Genomic DNA, 25,355 nt, shown 5'->3' with positions numbered 1-25,355 from the left:
TTTTGATTAAATTTCATTACTTGTTTGAATACTTTTCACTGCACATCTCACTCTCTCAGCACCATGTCAAAAATACACTTCCTTCACACAAGACTATATACGTTAGATTTTTCAAAATTTAATTCTTACAGTTTCAGTTTCAATAAAACAACCACAAAATAAATAGTATCTCATTACAAATAATCATTGGTTTGCTGGAAAAATATCGATATCCTGAGATATATTTTCATCTGATTTCAATAACAAACCTTTAACATCGTAGTACACCACAGTGTCTTTTACGGCACAGTCCAAGATGCACCACACGCTGAGAGGTTTCTACAGCAGAAATACATGTGCTTTGGCTTGCGAGAATAACAAAATTAATCTATAACTGTTAATGTACAATTCTTACATCTTGAAGATTCAAGGGATTTTTACTGCAACATTTTTTGTAATCAGGTCGTAAAACGTTTCTTTTCAGAGCTGTGTTTGTCGACACACCTTGACAATTCTGTGAGCCTTGAACATTACCTAAACGGCATTGGCTCATTTTCGATTCTGAAGCTTTGTCAAAGCACAACATTCAACAACCTAAAAGTTGGTCTTAATTACCCAGACTCCTTTGACTTTCGTTGTCAGAAACCATAGGGTTACACTGTTTTATGGAGACATGGGTATACTACACACAAGCCTTGTTGTACAAGTTTGAACAGAAAATACAAGATGTATTTTCTGATTGGTAGACATCATGACAAAGCATATCTTAAGTTGTGGTGCTCGCAATGCATGTCAAAATGTTTAAAATTGCCATTATTTTCCTGTTTTTTCTTAAATCAACTTTATCAAGTCTGCAAAGTACTGTATTATACGGCCATTATACAGAACATGTTTCCTTGATGTACAATGGCAGGGACCAATTCTGTATTTTCTGTTTGAATGCATACAACTTGACCTGTGCATTTTATACATTTAGTTGTCTCTTCGTGGCATGGTAACAGCTTTAGACGTACCATATTTTATAGAGTTAAGGGGTTTATTCAACACATTTGGCAAATTAACACAGTAAATGGTACCCTCAGCAATCAAAAAAACATTCAATACCAGAAGAAACAAAATAAATTAAAATGCTGTCAAATTTTTTTTTTAGTTTTTATCATACGTTGTGCTTCAAATAGTTTATAAGGTTTTTAATAGTTATGTGTGGTGTTAAATTTTTTTACACTGAGTGGAAAGTACTATGATTTCAAAACTGGGAGATACTGTCATTTAATTTTGGAAATATTGTAATTTGTATGACATTCATCTTTTGAAATATAATTGCAATTTGCATAGAGATACTGACATACAATGTCAAAAACACTGACATTCAACTTTGGACTTTGGAAATGTCGCAATTTGAATGCCATTTAACTTTGGAAATATTGCAATTTGAATGCCATTCAACTTTGGAAATATTGCAATAAGAATGCCATTTAACTTTGGAAATATTACAATTTGAATGCCATTCAACTTTGGAAATATTGCAATTTGCATGTCATTCAACTTTGGAAATATTGCAATTTGAATGCCATTTAACTTTGGAAATATTCCAATTTGAATGCCATTCAACTTTGGAAATATTCCAATTTGAATGCCATTCAACTTTGGAAATATTCCAATTTGAATGCCATTCGACTTTGGAAATATTACAATTTGAATGCCATTCAACTTTGGAAATATTGCAATTTGCATGCCATTTAACTTTGGAAATATTGTAATTGAATGCCCTTCAACTTTGGAAATATTGCAATTGAATGCACTTTGGATAAAGAAACTGACATTCAATACTGAAGCCACTGTGATTTAATTTTGGTAATCCCACAATTTGCATAGAGATATTGCCATTCAACATTGAAGACCGCCATTCAACTTTGGAAATATTGCAATGTACAGAGATACCGCCATTCAATATTGAAGACTACCATTAAATTCTGAAATACTGTAATTTGCATAGAGATATATATACCGACATTCAATTTTGAAGACATTGCCATTCAACTTTGTAAATCATCTAAAGTCACATGACATCTCAATTTATGCCATTCAGCATCAGAAATGTTGACATTTTGCACATACATACTACTATTCAAAGTTGACATGCTGCCTTTCAACACTGTGAATCCTACCAATCAATGCAAGTCTTTTTTAAGTCAAAGTTCAACAAGAGTTCAAAGGTCACTGGTGGTGGGTCAGCCAGTCAGCACCACATACAAAATGCATCAGATGTTCAAAAAATTTAGTTTTTCCCCCAAATTTATTATGAGACCTAACAGATATGTGTCATGAAGGCAAGAGAAACTAAGTTACAATATGTTGACCACGGCCATCATGAAAATGTGATTTACTCCAAAAATAACAAATATAGTTAGAAATTTTAAATCAGGTCAAAGGTCAATATCATTTCAGAGTGTATCACTGTATGTTTGGTGTGTCAGTTAGCACGAAAAGAAATGAAACTGTCCGTAATGTTAACATATTTACAACTAATTGTGTATTGCAAACACTCCTGACAAATTACATAGCAAAACCAAGCCATAGAGTTAAAATACAGGCCTCAACAGACGACAGGATTAGAGCAACGGTAGTTGGAACTTGACCTCTAGTTCAGCTTCTTTGGCAAGTGTAACGATGGTTGAAAGTCTCACAGCCTACGTCAGGAATAAAACATAGAGAACACAGTGACTCAAACGTTTAGTATTAAAGTATAACGATTGTTGAAAATATGGTCGTCATTTTGCTAGAAAGGTCAAATTAAGTGACATGCATATATATCCCATTACCTTTGTGCTAAATTTGAATGCAATAGGCTGATGCAGGTCAGAGAAATGGTAGTGCATGGACTGACGGACGGACAGACTGATGAATGCACAGACTGAGGGATGCATGGATAGACAAACCCATGTTATAGCCCAGCACTTTTGGGCATACAGACAGACTCCAATGTTATAGCCCCTTTGGGCATTCACTGATAAAGGTAGAGGCAAAAAAAATGGCGTCATGCGTCTGTGCTAGCGCTGGGTTTCAGAAATCATTTGCCATTTGGCTAATGTTGTCCATTTCAATTTAATAGCCAAATGGAAAAGCCATTATCCGCAAACTTGAAACATTGAAAATATTAAATTGTTTGTCTTTGCAATGTCTTAATTTCTGATATTTTGTCTTATTATTGGTATTTTGTTAAATATGACAATAAACTTTGCCGCCATCAAAATCTTGACTCTATCATACTAAAATGAATTTTGTCAGTTTACTACAGTGTATTTCTATTGTAGATGCTAAAATGTGAATTTACAATGTAATAATATTCCTACCTACAGTACATTAGATCAACCAATTCATCACATCTTTTTAAGCAGTCAAACAAAATTTTCAGTTTCTTCCTGAATAAGATAACATGGGCACTGAACCCTCTTGTAATTTCTGTGTTATCCCTGGTCAAGGTAACAGGGGCACTGAGCTATCATGAAAAAAAAATTGTTTTCCCTGACAAGGTCTTAAAACGTTCTTGTCAAAAATTTCACAGTATGTTGCAAATCTTACCATTTTGGCAGCTTCTCCTAGATCAGCACAAGCCAAGATACGAAGTTGACTGGCTGCCATTAGAGCTTTAGCATCATCTACTTGTGTACCTATTAATATAATAAAATAACAATCAAGAGTTTGACACAAAGGGGTAAGGTTAACTCAATAGCTAACTGTGATGTGTATCACTCATGAAAATTTGGTGACAGCAAAGAGAAAACTGAAGACATATCTATTCAATGCAAACATCGAATGTGTATTGACCCATTAAGCACACTTGATTACATTAATGTTTTCGGGTTCTGGCATTTCAAAAATTTCTTTTTGATTAATTAATTGAATGATTGATTGATTGATTTTAGGTTGGTTTATTAATAGACTGATTGACTCAATTAATTGTCTGACTAATTGGCAGCCAACATCATTGATTTATTTCATACTATTAAAATAACAAAATCAATCAGAAAAGACTCACTGAAATGGTCTTTTTCATACAAGGACCTTAAGCTTGAATTCTTGGATAGTCTTAGAAATGTATTAGTGTACATGCATACCTTGTAATCTAACCACTATGGGTACTTTTAAATTGAGTTCTTGAGCAGCGGCTATGATACCTTGTGCAATGATGTCACATCTCATGATACCACCAAAGATATTGACTAGAATAGCAGCAACCTGTTAAAGACATAATCACAATATAAGTTATGATCATACTTATAATAACGTTAAGTTTTTACATTGTACTTTCCCATACTGTGCTCAAAGCACTTTACAATTATTACCCCTGCACAGACCTATAGTGAGACAAAGGCCCCTTTATACTTACTCAATTCCTTGGTGAACATACAATCTACTGCAGCCTCTATTTAAGTGCATGGGATTAAAGCATTCATATTGCAACCTCTATCCTAACAAGTTCTCAATTATACAGCTGGGTTGACTGAGGCATAATCGTGGTTCAAATCTTGCTCAAGGACTTTAGCCACTCAGAAAGACGTAGCAGTGTTGGTCTTAAACCTGTAAATTTCAAGCTGGCCACTCTAACCATTTGACTAACATGAACTTATTCTTATAAAGACTGCAATAAGATATGATGATCAAATAGTTAGTATGGGCTTTTTAATTTGGTTGGGTTTATCCCAGTGCTGCCATCTTTTTCTGACTGACTTGTGCCTTCCATAAGATTTGTACCATGAGTGAATGGAAGGTCAGACATGGTTTTTGTATGACATCAAATTCTGTATGTTTTTGATGACAGTAAAACTATCACACATTAAGAGGTGCTTAATTGACAATTTCATTAAAAAGCTCACAACCAGTTCATCTCAGACTACAGGTAATCACACAGGGGCATGATAAGTCATTAGTTTATGTCTGAGCTACAATTGGATTTACCACAGCTTTTGGTGTGTAGTTTCAAATTCCGTATTTGTTTCTTACAGGGTCTTGGGTGTTCTGCTGAATCGCACTGACAAGCCTGAAAGCTAAGTCACTTGGCTCATTAACACCTGGTTATTGACAACTGGTTAATGAACTAATGTACCTCGTGGTCTGATGATATAAGTAATATGCCTATAACACCTGGCTTTTGACAAATACTGTAGTTGTATTTATTTTGGTGCATGAACAATTTGGGGCCGAAAGGTAATTTAGGATGTGTTTGGTGCATTTTAATTTGGTGGACAGTGCTAGGGGTAGATAGACACTACTTGTAAATAACTTGGTCAGCCCATCATATTCAGTGCAACTGTTGTTGACAACTGTCACAACACATGAATTGAGAAATATGACAACTCGTTTCATGGGAAAAGCTTTGGTGCATATTCAGCTGAAGTAAACCCAGTATTGAAAATCTTATGACTACAGTAGTCAACATCATACCTTACCTTGGGATCTGATGATATGAGTTTGAATGCTTCTTTAACTTGATCAGCAGTGGCGCCACCACCGACATCTAAAAAGTTAGCAGGTTCACCTCCATGTAGTTTGATAATGTCCATAGTAGCCATGGCTAGACCAGCACCATTCACTACATACATATAATGTTAATAATAATACACAATGGATAATTCTGTTTTTTGTTGTACAATGGATTATTTTGTGTTTCGTTGTAAACTCCTTTGGGAAATCTTTTAGTGATAACAGCATATACACAGAACGGCTAAGTCTGTGCCAAGAGTGGACAGATGTTCATTAAGACCTGATTCTAGATGATTAGATGTACTGAATGTTTAGAGTATGCCAACTACATTAGATGTTGGTCTGATGTTTCAGTTTATAATCTGACTGAAAAGTGTCACTCTTCCCATGGATGTATTAGTAAGACCAAATTTCACTTCTCTGTTTAGGAAAGCTATGTGGCACAATGACACAAAAATATGTTTTTTAACAAGGTCTTAAACCTCCTAAATGCATTTATGATAGTTTTAGCCATACTTTAATTCCACATTTATCATCATGGGCCAATATCAGTAAAACAAAAGATATCATAGTTTGGCCTCTAGGGGTGCTGTTTGGAAATAGAATTTCTGTTAGGCTGATAAAAACAAAAGATAGTATAGTTTGGCCTCTAGGGGTGTTGTTGCGAGACCGATTATCATGTTTTGGAAATCTTTTAGGATGAGAAAACAAAAGATAGTATAGTTTGGCCTCTAGGGGTGTTGTCTGGAAATAGATTTTCAGTTTTTGGAAATATTTTAGGATGATAAAACAAAAGATACTATAGTTTGGCCTCTAGGGGTGCTGTTGAGAGACAGATTTTCACAAGAAGTGCGAGCCAGAATAATGAACACTATTTTATACTTTGGAAATTGACCTTTCTCAGCGTTTCACCACCACAACAACAACAACAGCAATGATGATGATGACAATGATGATAACAACAAAAACAAAAACAACAACAACAACAACAACAACAACAACAACAACAACAGTTGATGGAATTCATAACCAGTTAAAGTAGTTTGGCTTTTTTTTTTCGTTTTCAATTATGTATTTTAGGAACTCAGTAAGAACTACTAATAAATGCTGGTCCTTCTCTGTGAGGACCAATGTGATTATAAGTTTGAACTCACCTAAGCATCCAATATCACCATCTAATCCAATGTAGTTGAGGTCAGCTTGTGCTGCCATCACTTCCCTAGCATCTTCCTGGGACCAATCTCTCAATTCGTGGACGTCTTTTTGTCTATAAGCAGCGTTGTCATCAAAGTTGAACTTGGCATCCATACAGTAAACTGTAAAAAATTGTATGACAAGGAGATTCTCAATCAGCTGATGTATACAGTTTCTATGGTAACACCACTAATAAGGAATAGAGTTGATTTGATCTGTTTCTATGGTAACACCACGTAATAAGGAATAGTTGATTTTTGCAGTTTCTATGTTAACACCAGTAATAAGGAATAGAATTGATTTTAGCATTTTCTATGGTAACATATCATTGTAGAATTGATGTCAGCAGTTTCTATGGTAACATCAGCAAATAAGGAATAATGTTGATAATCCAAACTTACCTTCTCCCTGGTTGTCTTCAGCCATAGGATTTATTTCAAGCATTGTTGCATCACGGTCAATAAATATCTGATATAATTTCATGAAACTTTCTGCAGCCTGAGAAGAAACAAAATTAAAATGAACAGTGAGTATGATGGCTATAATGATGGCTTGTCACCAGTTTACATCAATGGCGCATCAAATTGGCTTAGAGGGCACACTGCTTGTCACAGTTGTAGTCTATGTCACAAATAGTGAAGGAAAATGTACAAGTATTTGGTTTTCTTTTAGGGTTCCCATACTCAATTTTATGTTTCTCATCATACCACTGTAAATATGATTTTTTTTTAAAAAGTGAAAAAAAATAAGTATGTGCACAGTAGTACATACTGGTGATACTTTAATTTCATAATTATACTTTCACATTCTGGATGACTTAGAAATGATATTTAACTAATAACAAAACTTTAAACCATTTTTTAAAATTAAAGTTCCCAAATTTTAGCAAAAAATGATAATTTTTGCACATATGCCCATATTATGTTGATAAGTGTCAAATTACCCGAATGTGACCTTAGGCTAGAATAGTTGGTTGTATGCAGTCATGTGACAGTCATGTGACCTTTGTACAAATAACCTTGAATATGAACATGTGATATGATAAGTTTATGTTAACTTGATAGTAAGACATGGCCACAAATACTAAATTTGAATAACTGATAGTTCACAGGCAGTGTGGAAAGATAGCTTGCCGGGTTGACCATATACATTTAGCCTACTACGGCGGATAGAGTTAGAAGAACTATGACAGTAACTTACTGCATCCACACTCTTTGGCGAGAACCCCACTTTCTTTGCGATGTCAACGGCAGCTTCTTTCTGCAGTCCTACAAAATATATAATTTTCGAGGTTTATTAATCATCGAATCCTAATGTGCGACAAACTGTACGAGATATTTATTTACACTTTGAAAAACGAGCATGCTTTCAACAAAATTTGGAATAAGTACGAAATTTTCAAATTGCTGATTTTGCCTTATAAACTATTTGAATTCCAATATGTGTTCTATACCCCTAGAGGCCAAACTATGATATCTTTTGTTTTACATTTCATGTCTGTGTTGTACCTTTGACCTCTGACGATGTGTTCTTGACTACTTTTGATACTGTACAGAGTGGCCACTGGCCAGAAATGCTTATTGATTAATAAACAAAAGATATATTAATACAAAACACTACAAAAGAGTATGCCACTATATTTCACATGGGTAGATATTTTGCAAAAACCTCCAGCTTTCTGTGACATTCCATACATCCATCAACAGATACAGGAGCCATTGGGATTACATTATGTCATAGGATCATTCATTTGTTTAGGACCCACTGGGTTTTTTTCTATAGGTCTGCCTGACAACTACTAAAAACCTAGATATTTTCACTACTAGAAAATTTTGCATTTTTGTAGTCTTCAGCTAGTTCTCAAAGACTAATTTTTTACTAATTACCAGACTGGTACATTGTGTGCATGTACCAAAAGGCATTTTAGTCACTACTTATTTTGCATTTTTGTTTTCTAGCAAAATAAGTAAATATAAATCTTTAGTGAGAATTTCAAAGTTTACAGTATTTTTCACATCTAAACTTTAATCTTAGTTTGATACTACTCTGGTAATCCAGAATTCAGTTTAAACATAGATGCAAACTAAATCTATTGTTCTTCAATGTGGTAGATTACACAAGTGGGTGATATCGGTTCCTCTGTTGTGCAACTGTAATCCCCATATGATCAAGATAGTGTAAACATTGAAGTCCTAAAACAGTACACTGCAAGTTTATGGAACTCTGTCAATAAAAGTATGTGATGCCCCCCTACTGAGACTATAATTAAACCAACAGCCATTCAATAGCTTATCACTGTTGTATCAACATGTTGTGACAATAGTTTTAGTTTGTGTCTACCTTAGCAAACTGAAAGCTCAATTACTGGAGTAATATTAGCCCTAGTATGGCTTCTAGTAAAAGTTCTGACTAAAGGTATGATCTATCATAAAATAATATAAAAGCCTTATTATCACTGCATTCAGGGGCACTGGTTGTGATGTGGGCATTGTAATTTGTTTATGGGTTAATCTCATATCATACTAGAGATGTGGCTAGGGGGTATGACTAGCTAGCAATGTATCTCAACAGTGCAGTGAACAGGCTAGGTGTCCTCAAGTATCTCATCAATGGCAGTTCGTGTATATTACCACTTTGATAAATACCCCTTTACTCACTGCAATGTTTATCTTTGTATTTAGTTTATGAACATTCATCATTTAACACCTGGCAGAATATTTTCAGCTTAGAATAAACAAATCATGTAATGTATACCTTGTGTTATATCAACTGCATGTGTTACTATGGCATCAGGGCTTTCCTTGGCAACCTCTTCGATATTGACACCTCCCTGTGAGCTTGCAATAATAACAGGACCCTGTAGAAGAATAGACCAATATAGACATCATATAGTCAAGTATTTACATATACTTCATCCATACATATGAAACACAAGCCAGGTTGAACACATTCAAACAAAAAATATGATTTTTATAACATGGTTGTTCTGTCACAACAACTCACATCTACATCACTGCTTCTGTGGCACTTAAAATATGAGTCACAAATCGCAATTATTTTTTCACAAATTTTTCATAAAGTAAGCTTTAGGAGGTATAATTATATTATTCCCCAATATATTTCTTTCTTCAGCCGGAAGACACTTGTGCAAAGGGTTTTGTTACAACTCATCTTGCGACTCATACAATGGTGATAAGGCTCCTTAAGTCACTCATATTTTCCTTGACTGAATGAAGAGAAATATTGCGAATATTATCTAGTCATAATTAATACTTACATTGTGTGTTCTGTCCATGGTTATGGCAAAATATGTTTCTCTTCTTGGATATAGTCTCTCACATATGAAAACCTGTATGGGAACGTAACAATTGGTATAACAACTATTACTGGTATACACTACATTACACAGAAAGATAAAAGATGTGCTGGGCCTTGCGTAGTCTGTAAGGTACGCCATGATGGTGTGCCCTCACACATCGGCCAACCCCTCCCACGTCTGTATCGAACTGCACTGTATCGTGTGAGAGGAGGGCGGTGAGGGCGGAACGTCATGATGTATCTTACAGTCTAGGCCTTGCAGCCTTATTACAATACAATAGAATATGACATGATACAATATGATATGATATGATCCGATACAGTACAATACAATATGATAAAATACAATAGTGATACGATACATTACATGACATGTATATGATAAAATACAATACGATACAATACGATATGATATACATGTAATACAATATGATACGATAAGATTCAATGTGATACAATACGATGTAATACAATTCTATAAGATATAACTTTGTTATCAAGAAATTTCATTGTCAGCCAGTAAACAAAAACTTAAAATGCAAGACACTTCTAAACATATACACACATACAATATACAGAATAAAAGAACAACAAAACCCCAAAAGTACATGTGTTAAAAGTTAAAAAAGAGTGAACACAGTCTTAAAAGTGAGTATATATTGTGCTAAAGTCGATGTCTGTCTGTTGGTTCTATAATATAATTGCTGCAAGTATGAATGAATACTTTTCCTGATGTTGAAGTCCAAGTCTGTCGGCTATATCTATTCGTCAATTGTTCAGTTCTGTTCTCAGTAATTGAGACCTATATAATGAACATTTGGACATGCAACAAGTATTGTCATTGAAAACTGAATACCTTTAAAAAAAAAATCAACAATTTTTCATCATGTCAACTTACCTCGTTACATATCCGTCCATCTTTGCCGGTCTGTTTAGTAATCAACTTGTTGCCAATCATTTTAGATGCATAGTCTTCAACTTCTTTAGGTCTGAAAATATTAAAGTATATTCCGAGTTCTGTATCGTACGATATCTCAAGATTTAAAAGAAGGAAAGTTCAATCTCACATATTTCTGCCGTAAGACTTACATACACATTTACTGATTACTGCTATCAACTTACATACGATTCAAGCATTTTGATGATTTACTGCAAGGGTTTATGGGAAAACCTTGCAGGAAATGACATCACACTTACCACAATCTCATTGTCTTGACAGTAAACAAGATTTTATTTGTCAACAGCAATGAGAAATCTAATATGGCTGCTACTGACAGTGTTACTCGAACATTCAACTGGAAGTAGGCTTGGTTACCCAAAACCTCACTGCCGGGGCTATCCCTACAAGACCTCCCCAAGCGAAAGTTTGGGGAAACTGACAAACTTGCTAACGCAGGAACTAGCTCATGGAGCAGTGCATGCTGGGGAATACTTCATGTCCAACATTGCAGGCTGAACAATTTGGGTACCTTTGCACCTTTGCTACAGATTATCACTTCTCAAGCAACTGATATATATATATTAATTACAACAAACAGGCCTCATAAACCCATTTTTTAATGACTTGGAAGAAATGTTCTGTGTGACTTTTGGCACGGGGTAGTTGGAATGAGGTTTCCCCAGACTTTGACCAGGGTGGTCTTGTAGAAGAGTCCCCAGCAGTGAGAGTCTGGGTAACCGAGACTAGACTGGAACAGTGGAAGTGGAAGTCAGTATAAAGATAGTTTTCCTACCATGCAAACAACTAAATATTTACAAGTAATAAATAACAAATACTTACGAATACGCAATTTTGACACCACCTTTCAAACCGCTTTCAAAGGTTCCTTTGCCTCTACCACCTGCCAAGACTTGTGCTTTGATGACAACATCTTCTACACCTTCAGAGGCTAAATAACAAACAAACAAACAGACAAACATTTTTACAAGTCTGGATATACATTTGTAAAAAACAACTTTACCAATTCAGTTCATGTTCCTTTGTGGTAACAGCTTTCATCATTCCAACGGATGTCATTTAAGCTGCACTAGCTGAAACTGGAATGATTTGTTTGAGAACATTCTGTTCAGGTACAATAACTTTGGGCACGTTGAACTGTGTATAGGCACATGTAGGCTGAACTCACCTAGTTGTTGGGTTACCTCCAATGCTTTCTCTGTAGAGCCAGCAGCAAATCCTCTAGGTACAGTTACACCGGAATCTCTAAGAATTCCCATACTATGATGTTCATGAATTGATAGATACCGTCTTTGTTCTCCATATCTATAGATGGCTTGACATGTTGGTACCACCTGTAAATCAACAATTGATTCAAATTTTACTGTATAATATTTTTCCCTTTCTGTTTTAAAACAAAGTAGTCGTTGAGGCCATAATGTATACATTGTATGTTGTATAGACATTACTATGTGCCTTGGAGATAAACTTTACTGAATATCTGTCCAAACTTTGCCATTTGCTTGTTCCTGGGCCTTTTGAAAAAAATCAAAGAAATGTGACATGACAGTCCACCATCTTCAAAATTTTGTGCTACAATTTGTCTAAATGTAATAAACCATTTACATGTTTATGTACTGCAACCAGACACAGTTCTGTTGGCACCAATGTTTTCATGTCTGCATGGTGGCAATGAGTTAGTTCATTTCAATTTATAGACAAAATGTTGCAAGAACCTGTATTCATTCAATCTTGCTATCTTAAAATGTAGCATGTGCAGTTTCTTATTTGTTTCTGTGTGGTTGTATCAAACAGAGCCAGTGAACACTAATGTGGAATCGGCTGTATACCTGGGTAGCCTCTTTTATTTTGACAGTTTATGCCGTTTAAGTCTAGAGCGATCCATGGTATCAAATCATCTCTGAGAAATCTTGAAATTTGATGCCGCGGATAGCACAAGACTAATTCACATCAAAACACAGTTGGGAGATCGAGGGTGTGATAGGAGGGGAGGGGAGAGTAGGGATAGGATTGGATGGGATTGGTCTTGAAAGAGTATCCCTGTCAGGATTACATGTGAACTAGAATACATGCTTGTTTCGGAGTTCTACAATGTATTTCAGTGCCAATTTCACTCAACTGAAGCAAATTAACACAAAAATAACACTGAACCCATGAGGGATGGCCCTCACTGGACTTCTTGGGAGACAAGTGTTTATATACTATCCAGTATAAATAAAGATTATTATAAATCAATGCACAAAGAAATCGACCATCATGGACCCTAGACCAAACAGTCCAAGCTTTCGCAGTAGGCGACACCTAGCACCTAGCACAGTTATAGCATAGCGACGTGGACATTTTAGCGAACAAATGCAAACCATTTTTATCCTGAACTCGCCCTGTGTGTTGGTGATGTTCCTTCAACAATTACATGTAATAATGGCGTCTGGTACTAAATAGTTTTTTGTCTCATCAAATTTCCCCAAAACTAATAAATACGAAGATTTTGTACAAAATTTGACAGAACGGTTAGATATATGACTACAACGCCGTATTTTTTTTATCGTGTTCGCGCAGCTGACTGCGTGCTAACGGCACTTTCATCGTCTGACATGTTGTTACGTAATCAACAAGTGATAATTTGATCAAACATAGATTATGGGAACGTTGATCACGGTCAATCCTGGACAGATTTGTACAATCTATGAATTCAAAAGCATTTAGTGAATCGATTAAATATCCCAACTCGTGTATTTCTCAGCATGTAGACACGCCGTGATCATTTGACATACCGTCGCGTCCAGACTGCGTTCCGTTCAAAGTCCGCCCTAGATTTTAAAGCAGTGCCGCATAGTTACAATGTCGCCGGTTTACGCTGCAACTGTGAACCTGTTTATGGAATAAGACCTGCACACCATTTACTATAGTAACCATAAATATAGTAAAAATTAATTAAGTCGGTTGAAACTTACGCGTTTAGCCTGTCTCGCTGCTAAACAGCCCGAAAGAACACCAAAGTGCCGCACAACACAAGCCATGATTGTTGATTACTCACAGCGCCCTCACCGTTCACAGAGATGTATGCACGCTCGGAATTTATTCGCAATAAATGTATGAAATTGCCGTTACCTGTACTAATATAAAATTGGCGTATTTTTCCATACCTGAATAGTTAAGTTCATTATAGTAAATAATGTCAACACTACAGGTGGCGACTTTATGACCTTTCAGAGGTCATGCAACATGACGGTGCATGAACTGACCTCAAGGAGGCGCTGTATACATGGAGAGTGAGCGTTCCTAGACCAATCTAAATTATTGTATTTATCTATACCTGAATAGGTAAGTTTATTCATGATGGCTGGTACTTACATGATTTATTAAAGTAAATAATGTCGATGCCACAGGTGGCGATTGCGGGTCATGTGAGAATACCAACCCCGGTATGAACCAATATGACCTTTATGGGGTCATGGAGCATGACGGTTGAACACATAGTTGATAAGTTTCTGACAGTTACAGTGCAGTGGCGGTCGTCTTTTTCCTCACTCATTCATTCTTGCCTCGTCTGTTACAACTGGTGTTTGGAAGTACTGATCGTTGAAAACGAAAGGTGAGTGTTGTCAACCATGTCAGAAACTAAATCTGCGGATAAATACACTTGAGAGTTCGTTGTGCATTCCAAACAACAGAACGTTGAAACTGAAATCAAAATCTCTTCCTTGGCTTTCTGTTTTATCGCTGTTTATTAAATCGCCCCGAAACCTATGTTAGATAACACCTGTTACAAATAATTGTCGTCTACCACACAGCATAGGGAATGCTAGAAAAGGATTTTTGCAATATCGATGCATGTTATTTTTTTTTACTGTATTTCGTCAATCATTTTGTTAGACACATACATGTACATACAGATTATTTCAATAAGCCACTTGTTGGAATGGAATGTTATTTGACACCCATTTATAACGCTTGATGTTCAATCATGGTTCAATGAACAAATCTCTCACTCTGAATGTGCAACAGATTGGATAAAGTCAGGATTAACATACTGATGTCTTGGTATTCGATCCTGCTATCGTTCCTCTGTCATAATTGTCAGTCACATATTGAAAGACCTGATGTGTCATGAAATGGACACGCTATAGGTCCAGGTAGCTCTGGAGATGATAATACACACAGAGAAATCCGACAAATCTCCATTCCACTCCACTATGATTCTTCACTATCACAAAACCTGAGAATAAAAATATGATCACAGACCACACTACATTTAACGTCAGACCACTAATAGTAATAACCAGTTACCTGCGCCTTGCCTATTCTGTAATTTCTTATCTACAGTTCGCTCAAGTCACAACATGGAAGACTTGACCGCAGTGTAAATAGAGGCTGTATGTGCAATAGTGGGAGCTAATCAATTTGTACTCGTCCATTTCACAGCTCAAGCGAACATTAAACAAGAAATGACAGAATAGACAAGACGTTGGTTGAATTTAGCAATTTAAAGTTTATTTCTGTATTTCATATAGTCATTAGTAAAGGTATGGATGGTTGTTATTCCCACAATCTGTGCGAATGAAATCTGTCCGCAGTCTCGTTGTTAGAGATAGGAAGGAACCATAGCGGAGAGGGAAGATGTGTCAAATCTAGTAACATACATGTATACATTCAGAGCTAGATTCAGGAATGTGTTTTGAATTTGGTATATCCATCAACAGATCTTGTATTGACTTGTTGTAATTGGCCAGTGGCACCCGCATAATTTAAGTCGTCAGCCACAATCACATCGCAGGTTTGCATGCAGGATCCACTTCAATTTAGCAGAGTGGTTTGTGGTCATTTCAAATTCAAAACCCATTTGTGTACTTTTTACTGCATCTGACTTGACCTGGTATGGAGAACTTCTTGAGATAGTAACACCAAGACGAATCTCTTGGCTGGTGAAATGACAACACTTAATTTATTGTCAAACATCAAATATCATGATATGGATGATGTTGGCATATTAGCGCCCTCAAGTAGCATAGTGCCCTCAAGTGGCATACCTGAACTATTTTTAATGGTGCATACTTTAGGCAAAAATCTTATTTATGCGTAGTCGCTAAGATAGGGTGCCCTCACACATCGGCCAACCCCTTTCATGAGTGATTGCTGATAGCATAGCATGATCGTTGTATTACAGACTAATTCACAAGGTGCATTTATTTTAAGATACATGTACGCAAATAGCGTTTGTGATATGGTTGTAGGAACTCAGTCACAAAGTGTATTTGAGTGTGGACACAAGTTGGTATGTATAAACCAGATTTGTCCATATCTGTGACTGGGTTTGTACTTACTATATCAGGAATATTAAACAAAGGCCATCTCATAAACTGTATTTATGTGTGGTAAATTATGTGCGGTAAAAATAATTTTATGTAAATTCAACCAGAGTTCCTACAACCATGTCACAAACATTTGTATACCAACCAAGTACATACATGTACAATCAACCATATTCCAGTCAGCAGAAAGATAAAAGATTATGTAGTTTAGCCACTAGGAGTGCTGTTTGGAGACAACTTTTGGGCCAGAATTAGGAGGGCTATGATAGTTGACTACATATTATAGCTCCTTTTGAAAAAATCATTATTTCCCAATGTTTCATCATAAAAAGTCGGTAGCATTTTCAACCAGTCAAAACATTCTGCTAACTTTTTTTTTCAGATCAAATCTAATTGTTAGAAACACATACTGAGATTTTTTTTCACCACATCATTTTGTTATCTGCCATGTGATTTTAGCCATTGTTTTCCCTCATTAAGTCCAGGATGCCCTCTTGTTTGATGTAAGATGAAATTTAATATCGTACATGCCAAACAGTATTGAATCAACTCTATGTAAACATGTTTGTCTAGCAGTACACATAATAAAGTATGATTTTGGTGCAATTTTATATACAGTAAAATAGATTTTTGGGTCCATACCCAAAAATGAGCATCCCAATGAATCACAATTTCAACTTATTGCTATACTGCTTATAGATAAAACAGATCTTTCATTGGCATGTACAATGTCTAATTAGTGGCATTTGAACAATTTTAAGTGAATATATTGCTGGTTTTCTGGTCCCAAAAACAATACCCCAGTTACAGCTACTACAGGTTTAAAATCATATCAAAAACACTGATATCTGATATTCATATTATTATTTTTTCCATAGATGTAACAAGATATATACTATATTTGATATCAAGTCTGTCAAATTAACGCCAACTCCAGATGGTGGCCAAAATGTCAATGTTACCAGTTTTAAAACTGAAAGTCGATGAGTTATTTTTGAGATGGTTGAGTGATTCGGATACTCAGCTAGACTTAAAAGAGAGCCTAAAGAGAATTGGCCAGGGTGAACATGTAAGTGCCTTAGCTACTGGTACAAGAAGCACTGTATCTAGCTCTAAAAATGCAAGACCCGTGTCACCTCTTGTCAGAACAAATTCTCCAACCACACCGCCGTGTTCTCCACCACCTACCAAATCTCCGAGTCCTCGTAGTCCAAGAAAGCGAAGTTCATCAAACTTAAAGTCTTTCTTGCAACAACAGCCACAAAGATCATCTAAGGTAAGCTAATGTCATTGACTTTCTGATTTCTAGTTTTGTGTCATGAAAATAACAACTTACATGTACTTAGACTGTAAGATAAGTTGTGATTTTCCGCCCTCATCGGCCTCCTCTGGGAGGGATTGGCCGATGTGTGAGGACGCCCCGTCACAGCGTACCTTGCAGACTAACATGTACTGTACTCAAGATTACTTTTGTCACTCAAAGAATCCAGACCATGTGTGTACATGTATTCTCAGGTATGTTGAGTCTGATGCAGTCCTTGAATCAGGAGCCATACATGTCTATTCCAACAATGCAAAATATTTGCATGCATCAAGCACTGTTCTCTCCAGCGAGACACTCATATTCATATGACTATATATATATATATATATATATATATATATATATATATATATATATATATATATATATATATATATATATATATATATATATATATATATATATATATATATATATATATATATATATATATATATAATATATATATATACCATATATATATATAATCAATCTTAGCAGATTGATACTCACCGAGTTATATATATATATATATATATATATATATATATATATATATATATATATATATATATATATATATATATATATAACTCGATGAGTATCAATCTGCTAAGATTGATATATATATGGTATATATATATATATATATATATATATATATATATATATATATATATATATATATATATATATATATATATATATATATATATATATATATATATATATATATATATATATATATATATATATATATATATATATATATATATATATATATATATATATATATATATATATATATAAACTCGGTGAGTATCAATCTGCTATAAGACAGTGCTCTATACCGCAGTGGCAGAGCGTAATAGTTTTGGTAGTACTGGAACTCTTTCTTGGGTGTAACTCGGAGTTTCACGCATATTGCGATCATCAGGTCTGATGATCGCAATATGCGTGAAACTCCGAGTTACACCCAAGAAAGAGTTCCAGTACTACCAAAACTATATATATATAAATATATATATATACATGTATGTGTGTATGATATAATATAATATAATATATAATGTGTACACTATAGATGGAATGATGGATAACATTGTGCCAAGGGTATAAGGATAATATGATCCAAGTATATACAGTATTTATAGTTCCATTGAGAGTATGTGGTACAATATTGAACAATTAAAGTGAAACATGATTCATTGAAAGATGGTATGGAATGTCACGTACACATGTTCCACATTTAGAGATCTTTAACATTCTTGTCTACATATCCAGGTCATTTTACAATTACATGTAGTATGATGTACACATGTGTACTTGTGAGTGACTGAATAACCCATAGACTTATATATAGTAAATAAAATATAGCCTACCTGTAGATTTGAATAACTCATACTATTACTACACTTTTCTGATATCTTAACTGACATTTTGATTTTTTGACTTTTCGTTTGTCCATCTTAGTATATAGAACCATCTACTAGATCGTCAAACAGGGTTGTAAAGAGCTAGAGGACCACTCATTTTAGATTTTGGTGGTTCATATTTTAGTCTCTAAGACTGGTGGTCCATGTTGACTACCATTTCAGTGGTTCTAGTATGCCAGACCACAGCTAAGTTCAAACCCTGTCACCAATCTGAAAAATGATTGTATATACAATGTATACTGTTCAAGAACATACTGTCTTCTTTAGATAATTTATAGTAAAGTGATTGGTATGAAGCGTTGCTATGCAATAGTTTTGACAAAGCGCCACTAGTTGTAACTAGAGCTTGATTTTATCAATCAGACAATCAATAATATAATCACGGAAATTTGTTAAAATATCCATTCAATTATTAGACTGTTTACATATTAATTACATTTCGATATTATCTATAACACTAACAAGTTGAAATGATGATATGCTGTAGGGTTGCTGATTTTAGGGTGTGGACCCAAAAATCAATTTGATAGGATTTATTGTACTGTGTTAATGCGTACAGCTGCACAAATATGTTAACTCACAAGTGATTTAATATCGTTCCAGTGTTTTCGCTAAGGGCGGTAAGTAGGTAAAATCTGGGGTTCCCATGTCATTTTATATGGTTCCCAAATGAAATTACCATAGACTCTATGGGGAAACACTGCCACTTTACCTCCTTTCTCCCTTTCTGTTACCAGGGTCAGTTTTTTTAAGGGCTGTAAGTAGGTAAAACTTACCTGAGTTCCCCAGACATGTTACTGAGGGGTTCCTCACCAAAATTATATTACTGTAGTCTGTTACAGTAACAATATATTGGAAATGTGCCAGTTTTACCAAATTTACCCCTGTCTGTTACCATGGTTCCCACATCGTAACGAAAACACTGAGGGTTCCCTACCGTAGGAAAAAACACTGTTCAGTGTGTGATATTTCGAGTGTGTCATAATCTAAAATAAAAGTTTCAAAAAATTTTCCAGTTGCAGCTAGTGCAACTTTGATAACAATAACAGTGTAGATGTCAGTCAGTAGAGTTTTATGTTTCACTTAAGTAGATGGATATGACATATCACCTTTCACAACTATAAATATATATAATGTGACAGTAATGCCATGTATCCTAAATAACAGTATATCGGGCTTTTAAAATTTCTCTCTTAAAATAAACAAAGTATGGAGTAAAAATGATTTCGGACATAGTGTTATCATGTAACGTAATGTAAGATAAACTGTAATAATTGATGGCAGAGATTACAGAAATTAATATGTATAGTACTTAACAAGTTGATGACTTGGGTTATGTGGGATACATGATGTAGTGTATTTGTGTAGAACAAGCCATCTGTTATCTGTAATTGAAATCTGGAAATTTTGGCGAAAGAATTATTTTCGCCTGTTTCACTGGACGACAAAAATGCAAAAAATATGTAGTCACTAAAATACCTTCTTTCTCCATGAACACAATGTAACAGTCAGGTAATTAGTAAAAAATTTGTCTTTAAAAAATAGCTGGACTTCAAAAACACAAATTTTTCTAGTGACGAAAATATCTGGGTTTGCATTATGTTTGTTAAAACTGCACAAGCTGGTACTGGGTATAATTTTTTTCGGAACAGACAACCAACAATACCTTCAATGAAAATTCTTGAAATCCTAATAATTAGACATTGTATATGTCAATTGGAGGCCTATATCATCAGTAAAAATTGGAAATTATAATTCATTGAGAGGTGCTGAATTTTTGGTGTGGACTCAAAAATCAGTTTGATTGGCAATATCGCACCATACTTGTACATGTGTGTGTACAGCTACACAAATACATTTGACACACAGATGATTCAATATAGTGCAGGGTTTATGATATTATGATTAAGTCGTTCATTAACACAATAGTTTTATAAAACTGTTCAATTTGCAGCCAGTGCCGTTTTAAAGTCCCAGTTTGGATTACTATTAAAATAGCTATAAACAATTTTCTGGTAAAGCTATCAAAAAAGTTGGTTCAGAACAAAAGAATAAAAAATCCTATGTAATTCTAGTGGCTCAGCTGATAAGATAATACTCATTCAAGAACTCTGGATTATAGGCCTTGATTTTGATGTAGGTAAAATCTAGTGCCATTTTAGCAGTGTACTCCAACAAACTTTAATGCTACAAACTCTAGAATCGATAGAGATTGACCAAGTTTTCTGCTAATGTTTAGGACTAACAAACAAAATTGTGTGGTTCTGATTACGCTCAATTTTAGAATAGGTGGGGTAGGCAGATTTTTAAATATTTTTTGTATATATTTTTTCATAAATATGTGTTTTCCATATGGTCTCTGTGTTATTGGTTTCTTCTCATTAGATGTACAGCCATTACAGATTGGAAGAACACAGTTATATATTGTCTTTTTAAGTTAATGTCAGTTTTGGCATGCACTTTTTCCTGTGAGACTTCAAATTTTCGTGATTTTATTATTGTTTTCTCAAATATGTAAAAAAAAAAAAAAAAAAAATCAGGGTTGGCGTGAAAAACTAGGTGGGGTCGGGTAACCGGAACCAAACAATTTAATTTCGGCCTTACTACTTGGTTTTCCAAATCTTAGAGATGTTTGTAAAATCACTGTTTTAAACCATAGTTTCAAGACAAAATTATGCATCATTGAAGTTTTAGAAATCCATGAATTCTACTGACATTCATCTTTCTTTGTAACAAAAATTTTGAAACAAGACTAGCATTTGGTGTATCTTCCATCAAGTGAGCAAGGTAAATTCTGCTGGCTATGTTTTCATTCTGGTCTGGTAGGGAGTGAAGATGCCTCCTGGAAGATCTTGTCATAAAGCTGTCAGTAGGGAGTCTGTCCACAGTGCAGTCTGTGGTGGTGTAACCATATACAATCAAGCATGTATAGTATGCACTGTGGCCTCTTCATTAAACAACTCAAATAACCATATATGGCACATCATCGGCTGGCCTCAAACTTGCCCCACAACGAGTCTAACCCTAGCTAGCTTTTCCTCTACTGGTGTGCTCTGCTTTACCCATCTACTTCCTGATTTTTTTTTCTCTTCCTGTATCCATGTTGTATCATCTCTATGGTAGTCTTTGCTCCACTGTCTGGCTGTCGTTCAGGTTCGGATGCCTCTGTGTGAGGGGCCGCTAAACCTACATCAACCTCATCTGCTTTGCTTGGTCTTTGAGTATTATGCAGGAACTGTACCATGTCTCCTATAGACGTGTGATCTGCCGACTCACTATTTATCATAGCATTCGCATTGATCAGAAACACCAGCGTGCTGTGCATAACTGTTATCGGTGTCGCCGTGGTATTGACAACAAGGATAACTCACAAAGCAGACCGTCTTGTTGTGCAATCCACTACAGTTTCTGCACAGTGGTCACATTACCTCCAAGTATACTTGATAACGTCAATCTCATTCTCAAGGTCAAAGACAAGAAAAGTGAGCCAAAAAACCCACAGGAGCTAGAGCAGGTAGGCTTTAATAAGTTTTCATTGCATTCCTTCATTACTGTCTTGAACTAAGGGTGAGTACTACCACAAAATATGTGTAACTCTACACAGGAACTTTGCTAGCTTTTACTCTGATTACATCTGGAGTACTATTGTTGTTTGCAGTTGAAGGAATATCATGGACTTCCCTGGGTAGGGAAGATGTCAATATCCCTCATATTGTGCTGGAATAGTTACATGGCTCTGAACACATCCAGACTTGTTTGTAATTGCTTCCTTGAAGTTGAAGGAACATCATGCTCTCCCCTGGGTAGGGGAGGTGTCAATATCCCTCCTATTATGCTGGAATAGTTGCATAACTGACTGCAGTGCATCCAGAGTTGTTTGTACATGTAGCTACACATCCTTCAAGGAAAACCATACACTCCTCTATAGTAGGAAAGGCTGTCAATATCATTCAAATATGCTGGAAGAGTTGAGTTACACTTTACACTGTACAGTCAAGCACACATGGTAATAACTAACCCTTCAGACTTAGTGGGAAGGGTTAGTTATTACATTTTAAGATTTTAAGATTTTACATAAATACCTACTGTCCTTGAAACAAAAACACTGAGTTCTGGTAAATTTATGTGAATTTGGTTTTGCTTCTAGCAGTTCAAACTTTTTGCAAAATAAGTGGAAATCTGGACACATTTCCACTGATATATGTACATATATGATAATATCAAAGAGGAGCCCACTGAAAATTATCATTTATTATATTTTTTTTTACTCTATCAAAACTTGATAAACTAGCGGCTCTTTTTCCACAGTGTGGCGATAAGTATAATTTATAATATTTACATTAGATAGTGCCTTGAAAAGTTGAAATAGGTTTACTGGGTAATAAAAAATGGGAGGTCCATTTGTATAATGTAAATATTGAATATATCAAGTCATCATATGTCTCATGATGTTATCAGATAATACAATATAAACACTGATTTTGATAATGATCTTTTATCAGTTACACCCCCTCCCCCAAGGCTTTTTCCTAAGGTGCTTTCAGAATTAAGCTGAAAAATGGAATAAAATTGACTGAGTAACCTTTCTGGACTTTCAAAGAATATCGTATATTGACACTATTGGGTAATGCAAGAGATGAATAGTGATTTTTGAAAACAGTTGATTTAGACTGCACATTTCTGAGGCTTTTCAAAGGGCTACATCAAAAATATTATTATAATAAATAGATGGAATTTGACTTATTAAATCTTTCAAAATATATCGTACATTTTGACTATGGGTAATGCAAGAAATGAACAGTGATATTTGAATAAAACAGATTTAGATGCACATTTCTGAAGCTTTTCACCTAGATGCTGTATCAAAAAATATCTTACATTTTGACTATGAGTAATGTGAGAGATGAACAGTGATTTGAAGATAATCTAGGCTGAACTGAACTTTCTAAGGATTTTCACCAAAGTCCCTCTCAAAACTATAAGAAAATGGACAGTCTGTATCTAGACTTTGAAAACACAGGCAGACCCACCAGATCATGCCGATTGCTGTGGTAGGCTAATCAAGAGCTAGTCTTGTGTTTATTGACAAAAGCACATGAGACAAGCTACTCAGCCATGTTTAAATGAAACCATGTTTGCATCACTGCACTTATAAAACGGTAACACATTAATAGTAACACACAGACATACATGTATGTATGTATCCCCAAGGCTTGGCCATAGCTAGTGTAGGGATGTGAACAATTTCCAAAACATAAATCAAACATGTCCGCTTGGCTTACTATACTGAGAGGGCAGGGTTGTGCTTGAAGTATGTCATTGGATATGTATACACAGACAGAGTCAGCATACAGAGGATGGCATATGATATAGGCATGATTTGGCTCTCGAGATTTCTCATTTCTATGTTCTTGATTTTCTATATCTGATATGTTTAGTACATGACTGATATGTTTAGTACATGACTGTTATGTTTGTAACATACCTAGATTTACATGTCATCCGTTGAGTTCGTTGTGTTGCCACCCACTGTGTTAGAAATGCCATCTATTCGCAATTCCTTTACTCTAGATTTGTACCACCTTCAAATTCAATGGATAATTCCATGTTGTATGTTTTCAGAAAGGTTTCCAGGATATTAGCGTCGACTGACAGCATGTTGTATGGTTTCATAGAGGTTTCTAGGATATTACATGTATGTGTAGCTGTGATTGACAGCATCATGTTGTATGATCTCCTGGAGACCAGCTTTCATTGACGTTAATTGTGTTGGAGAGGTTTTCTAGGAACATACTTTATGATACAGCTTTATAGGCTACACTGACAGAGACACCATGGTACAACTAAGGCAACACACTGACACAGACACGCTGATACTAAGGCAACACAATGATGCAGACACCATGATAGAACTATAAAGACAACACACAGACACACCATGGTACATCTAAGACAACACATTGACACAGACACCATGATACAACTAAGGCAACACACAGACACTGATACAACTAAGGCAACACACTGACACACCATGGTACATCTAAGACAACACATTGACACAAACACCATGATATATAACTAAAGCAACACAGTATGGCACAGATATATTGTACCATGATGCTACTAAAGACAACACACTGTGACACTAACTATGCCATATTAGGTAGCTATGAGGAGAAATTATTGTAACTGCATGAAGTATGTCCTTCAAATGCAAACTATCCATTAGTCTGGAATCCATTAATCTGCAACTCATTCCACATTTCTTGTCTTTTATTACTATACAATATGTAACAGGACATCATGAATTCCAGACCTCCATTCCATTCTGTCCTATTCAACACTAAGGACATGAAAGATAGACTTGT

General features: G+C 35.2%; 2 protein-coding genes across 3 annotated transcripts in view; one reads left to right on the top strand and one right to left on the bottom strand.

Annotated features, from left to right (window-relative positions):
• Positions 1-1,440: 1,440 nt before the first annotated feature.
• On the bottom strand, positions 1,441-13,934 carry LOC144442230 (succinate--CoA ligase [ADP-forming] subunit beta, mitochondrial-like). Its single transcript, XM_078131510.1, has 13 exons — positions 13,888-13,934; positions 12,102-12,267; positions 11,756-11,864; positions 10,874-10,964; positions 9,935-10,006; positions 9,412-9,514; positions 7,858-7,925; positions 7,059-7,155; positions 6,618-6,779; positions 5,430-5,572; positions 4,098-4,218; positions 3,562-3,650; positions 1,441-2,669 (listed from the first exon to the last, which is right to left on the bottom strand). The coding sequence occupies exons 2-13, from the start codon at positions 12,190-12,192 to the stop codon at positions 2,592-2,594; spliced, it is 1,224 nt and encodes a 407-aa protein (XP_077987636.1). The 5' UTR covers positions 12,193-12,267; positions 13,888-13,934; the 3' UTR covers positions 1,441-2,591.
• A 480-nt stretch (positions 13,935-14,414) lies between these two features.
• LOC144441927 (serine/threonine-protein phosphatase 2A regulatory subunit B'' subunit beta-like) overlaps positions 14,415-25,355 on the top strand; it is a 46,311-nt gene continuing 35,370 nt past the window's right edge. Inside the window, exons 1-2 of one of the 2 annotated variants that reach the window (XM_078131193.1) lie at positions 14,415-14,528; positions 17,124-17,521. In XM_078131193.1, coding sequence (XP_077987319.1) covers positions 17,183-17,521 — 339 coding nt within the window. In that variant the 5' untranslated portion in view covers positions 14,415-14,528; positions 17,124-17,182. Of the gene's footprint in view, positions 14,529-17,123; positions 17,522-22,145; positions 22,499-25,355 lie in introns of those variants that run through there. The other variant, XM_078131194.1, reaches the window with a different exon arrangement.

This window comes from Glandiceps talaboti, chromosome 11 (genome assembly GCF_964340395.1).
Source record: "Glandiceps talaboti chromosome 11, keGlaTala1.1, whole genome shotgun sequence".
NCBI classification, from domain to species: Eukaryota; Metazoa; Hemichordata; class Enteropneusta; family Spengelidae; genus Glandiceps; species Glandiceps talaboti.
This window is presented reverse-complemented; position numbering and strand designations above follow the sequence as displayed.

Coding starts and splice junctions, on each gene's coding strand:
- LOC144442230 (XM_078131510.1), bottom strand. CDS start 12,192: ATGGGAATTCTTAGAGATTCCGGTGTAACTGTACCTAGAGGATTTGCT. Junction 7,926..9,411: donor TGCAGTTGATATAACACAAG/GTATACATTACA, acceptor TATATTTTGTAG/GACTGCAGAAAGAAGCTGCC. Junction 7,156..7,857: donor CGCCAAAGAGTGTGGATGCA/GTAAGTTACTGT, acceptor GTTTCTTCTCAG/GCTGCAGAAAGTTTCATGAA.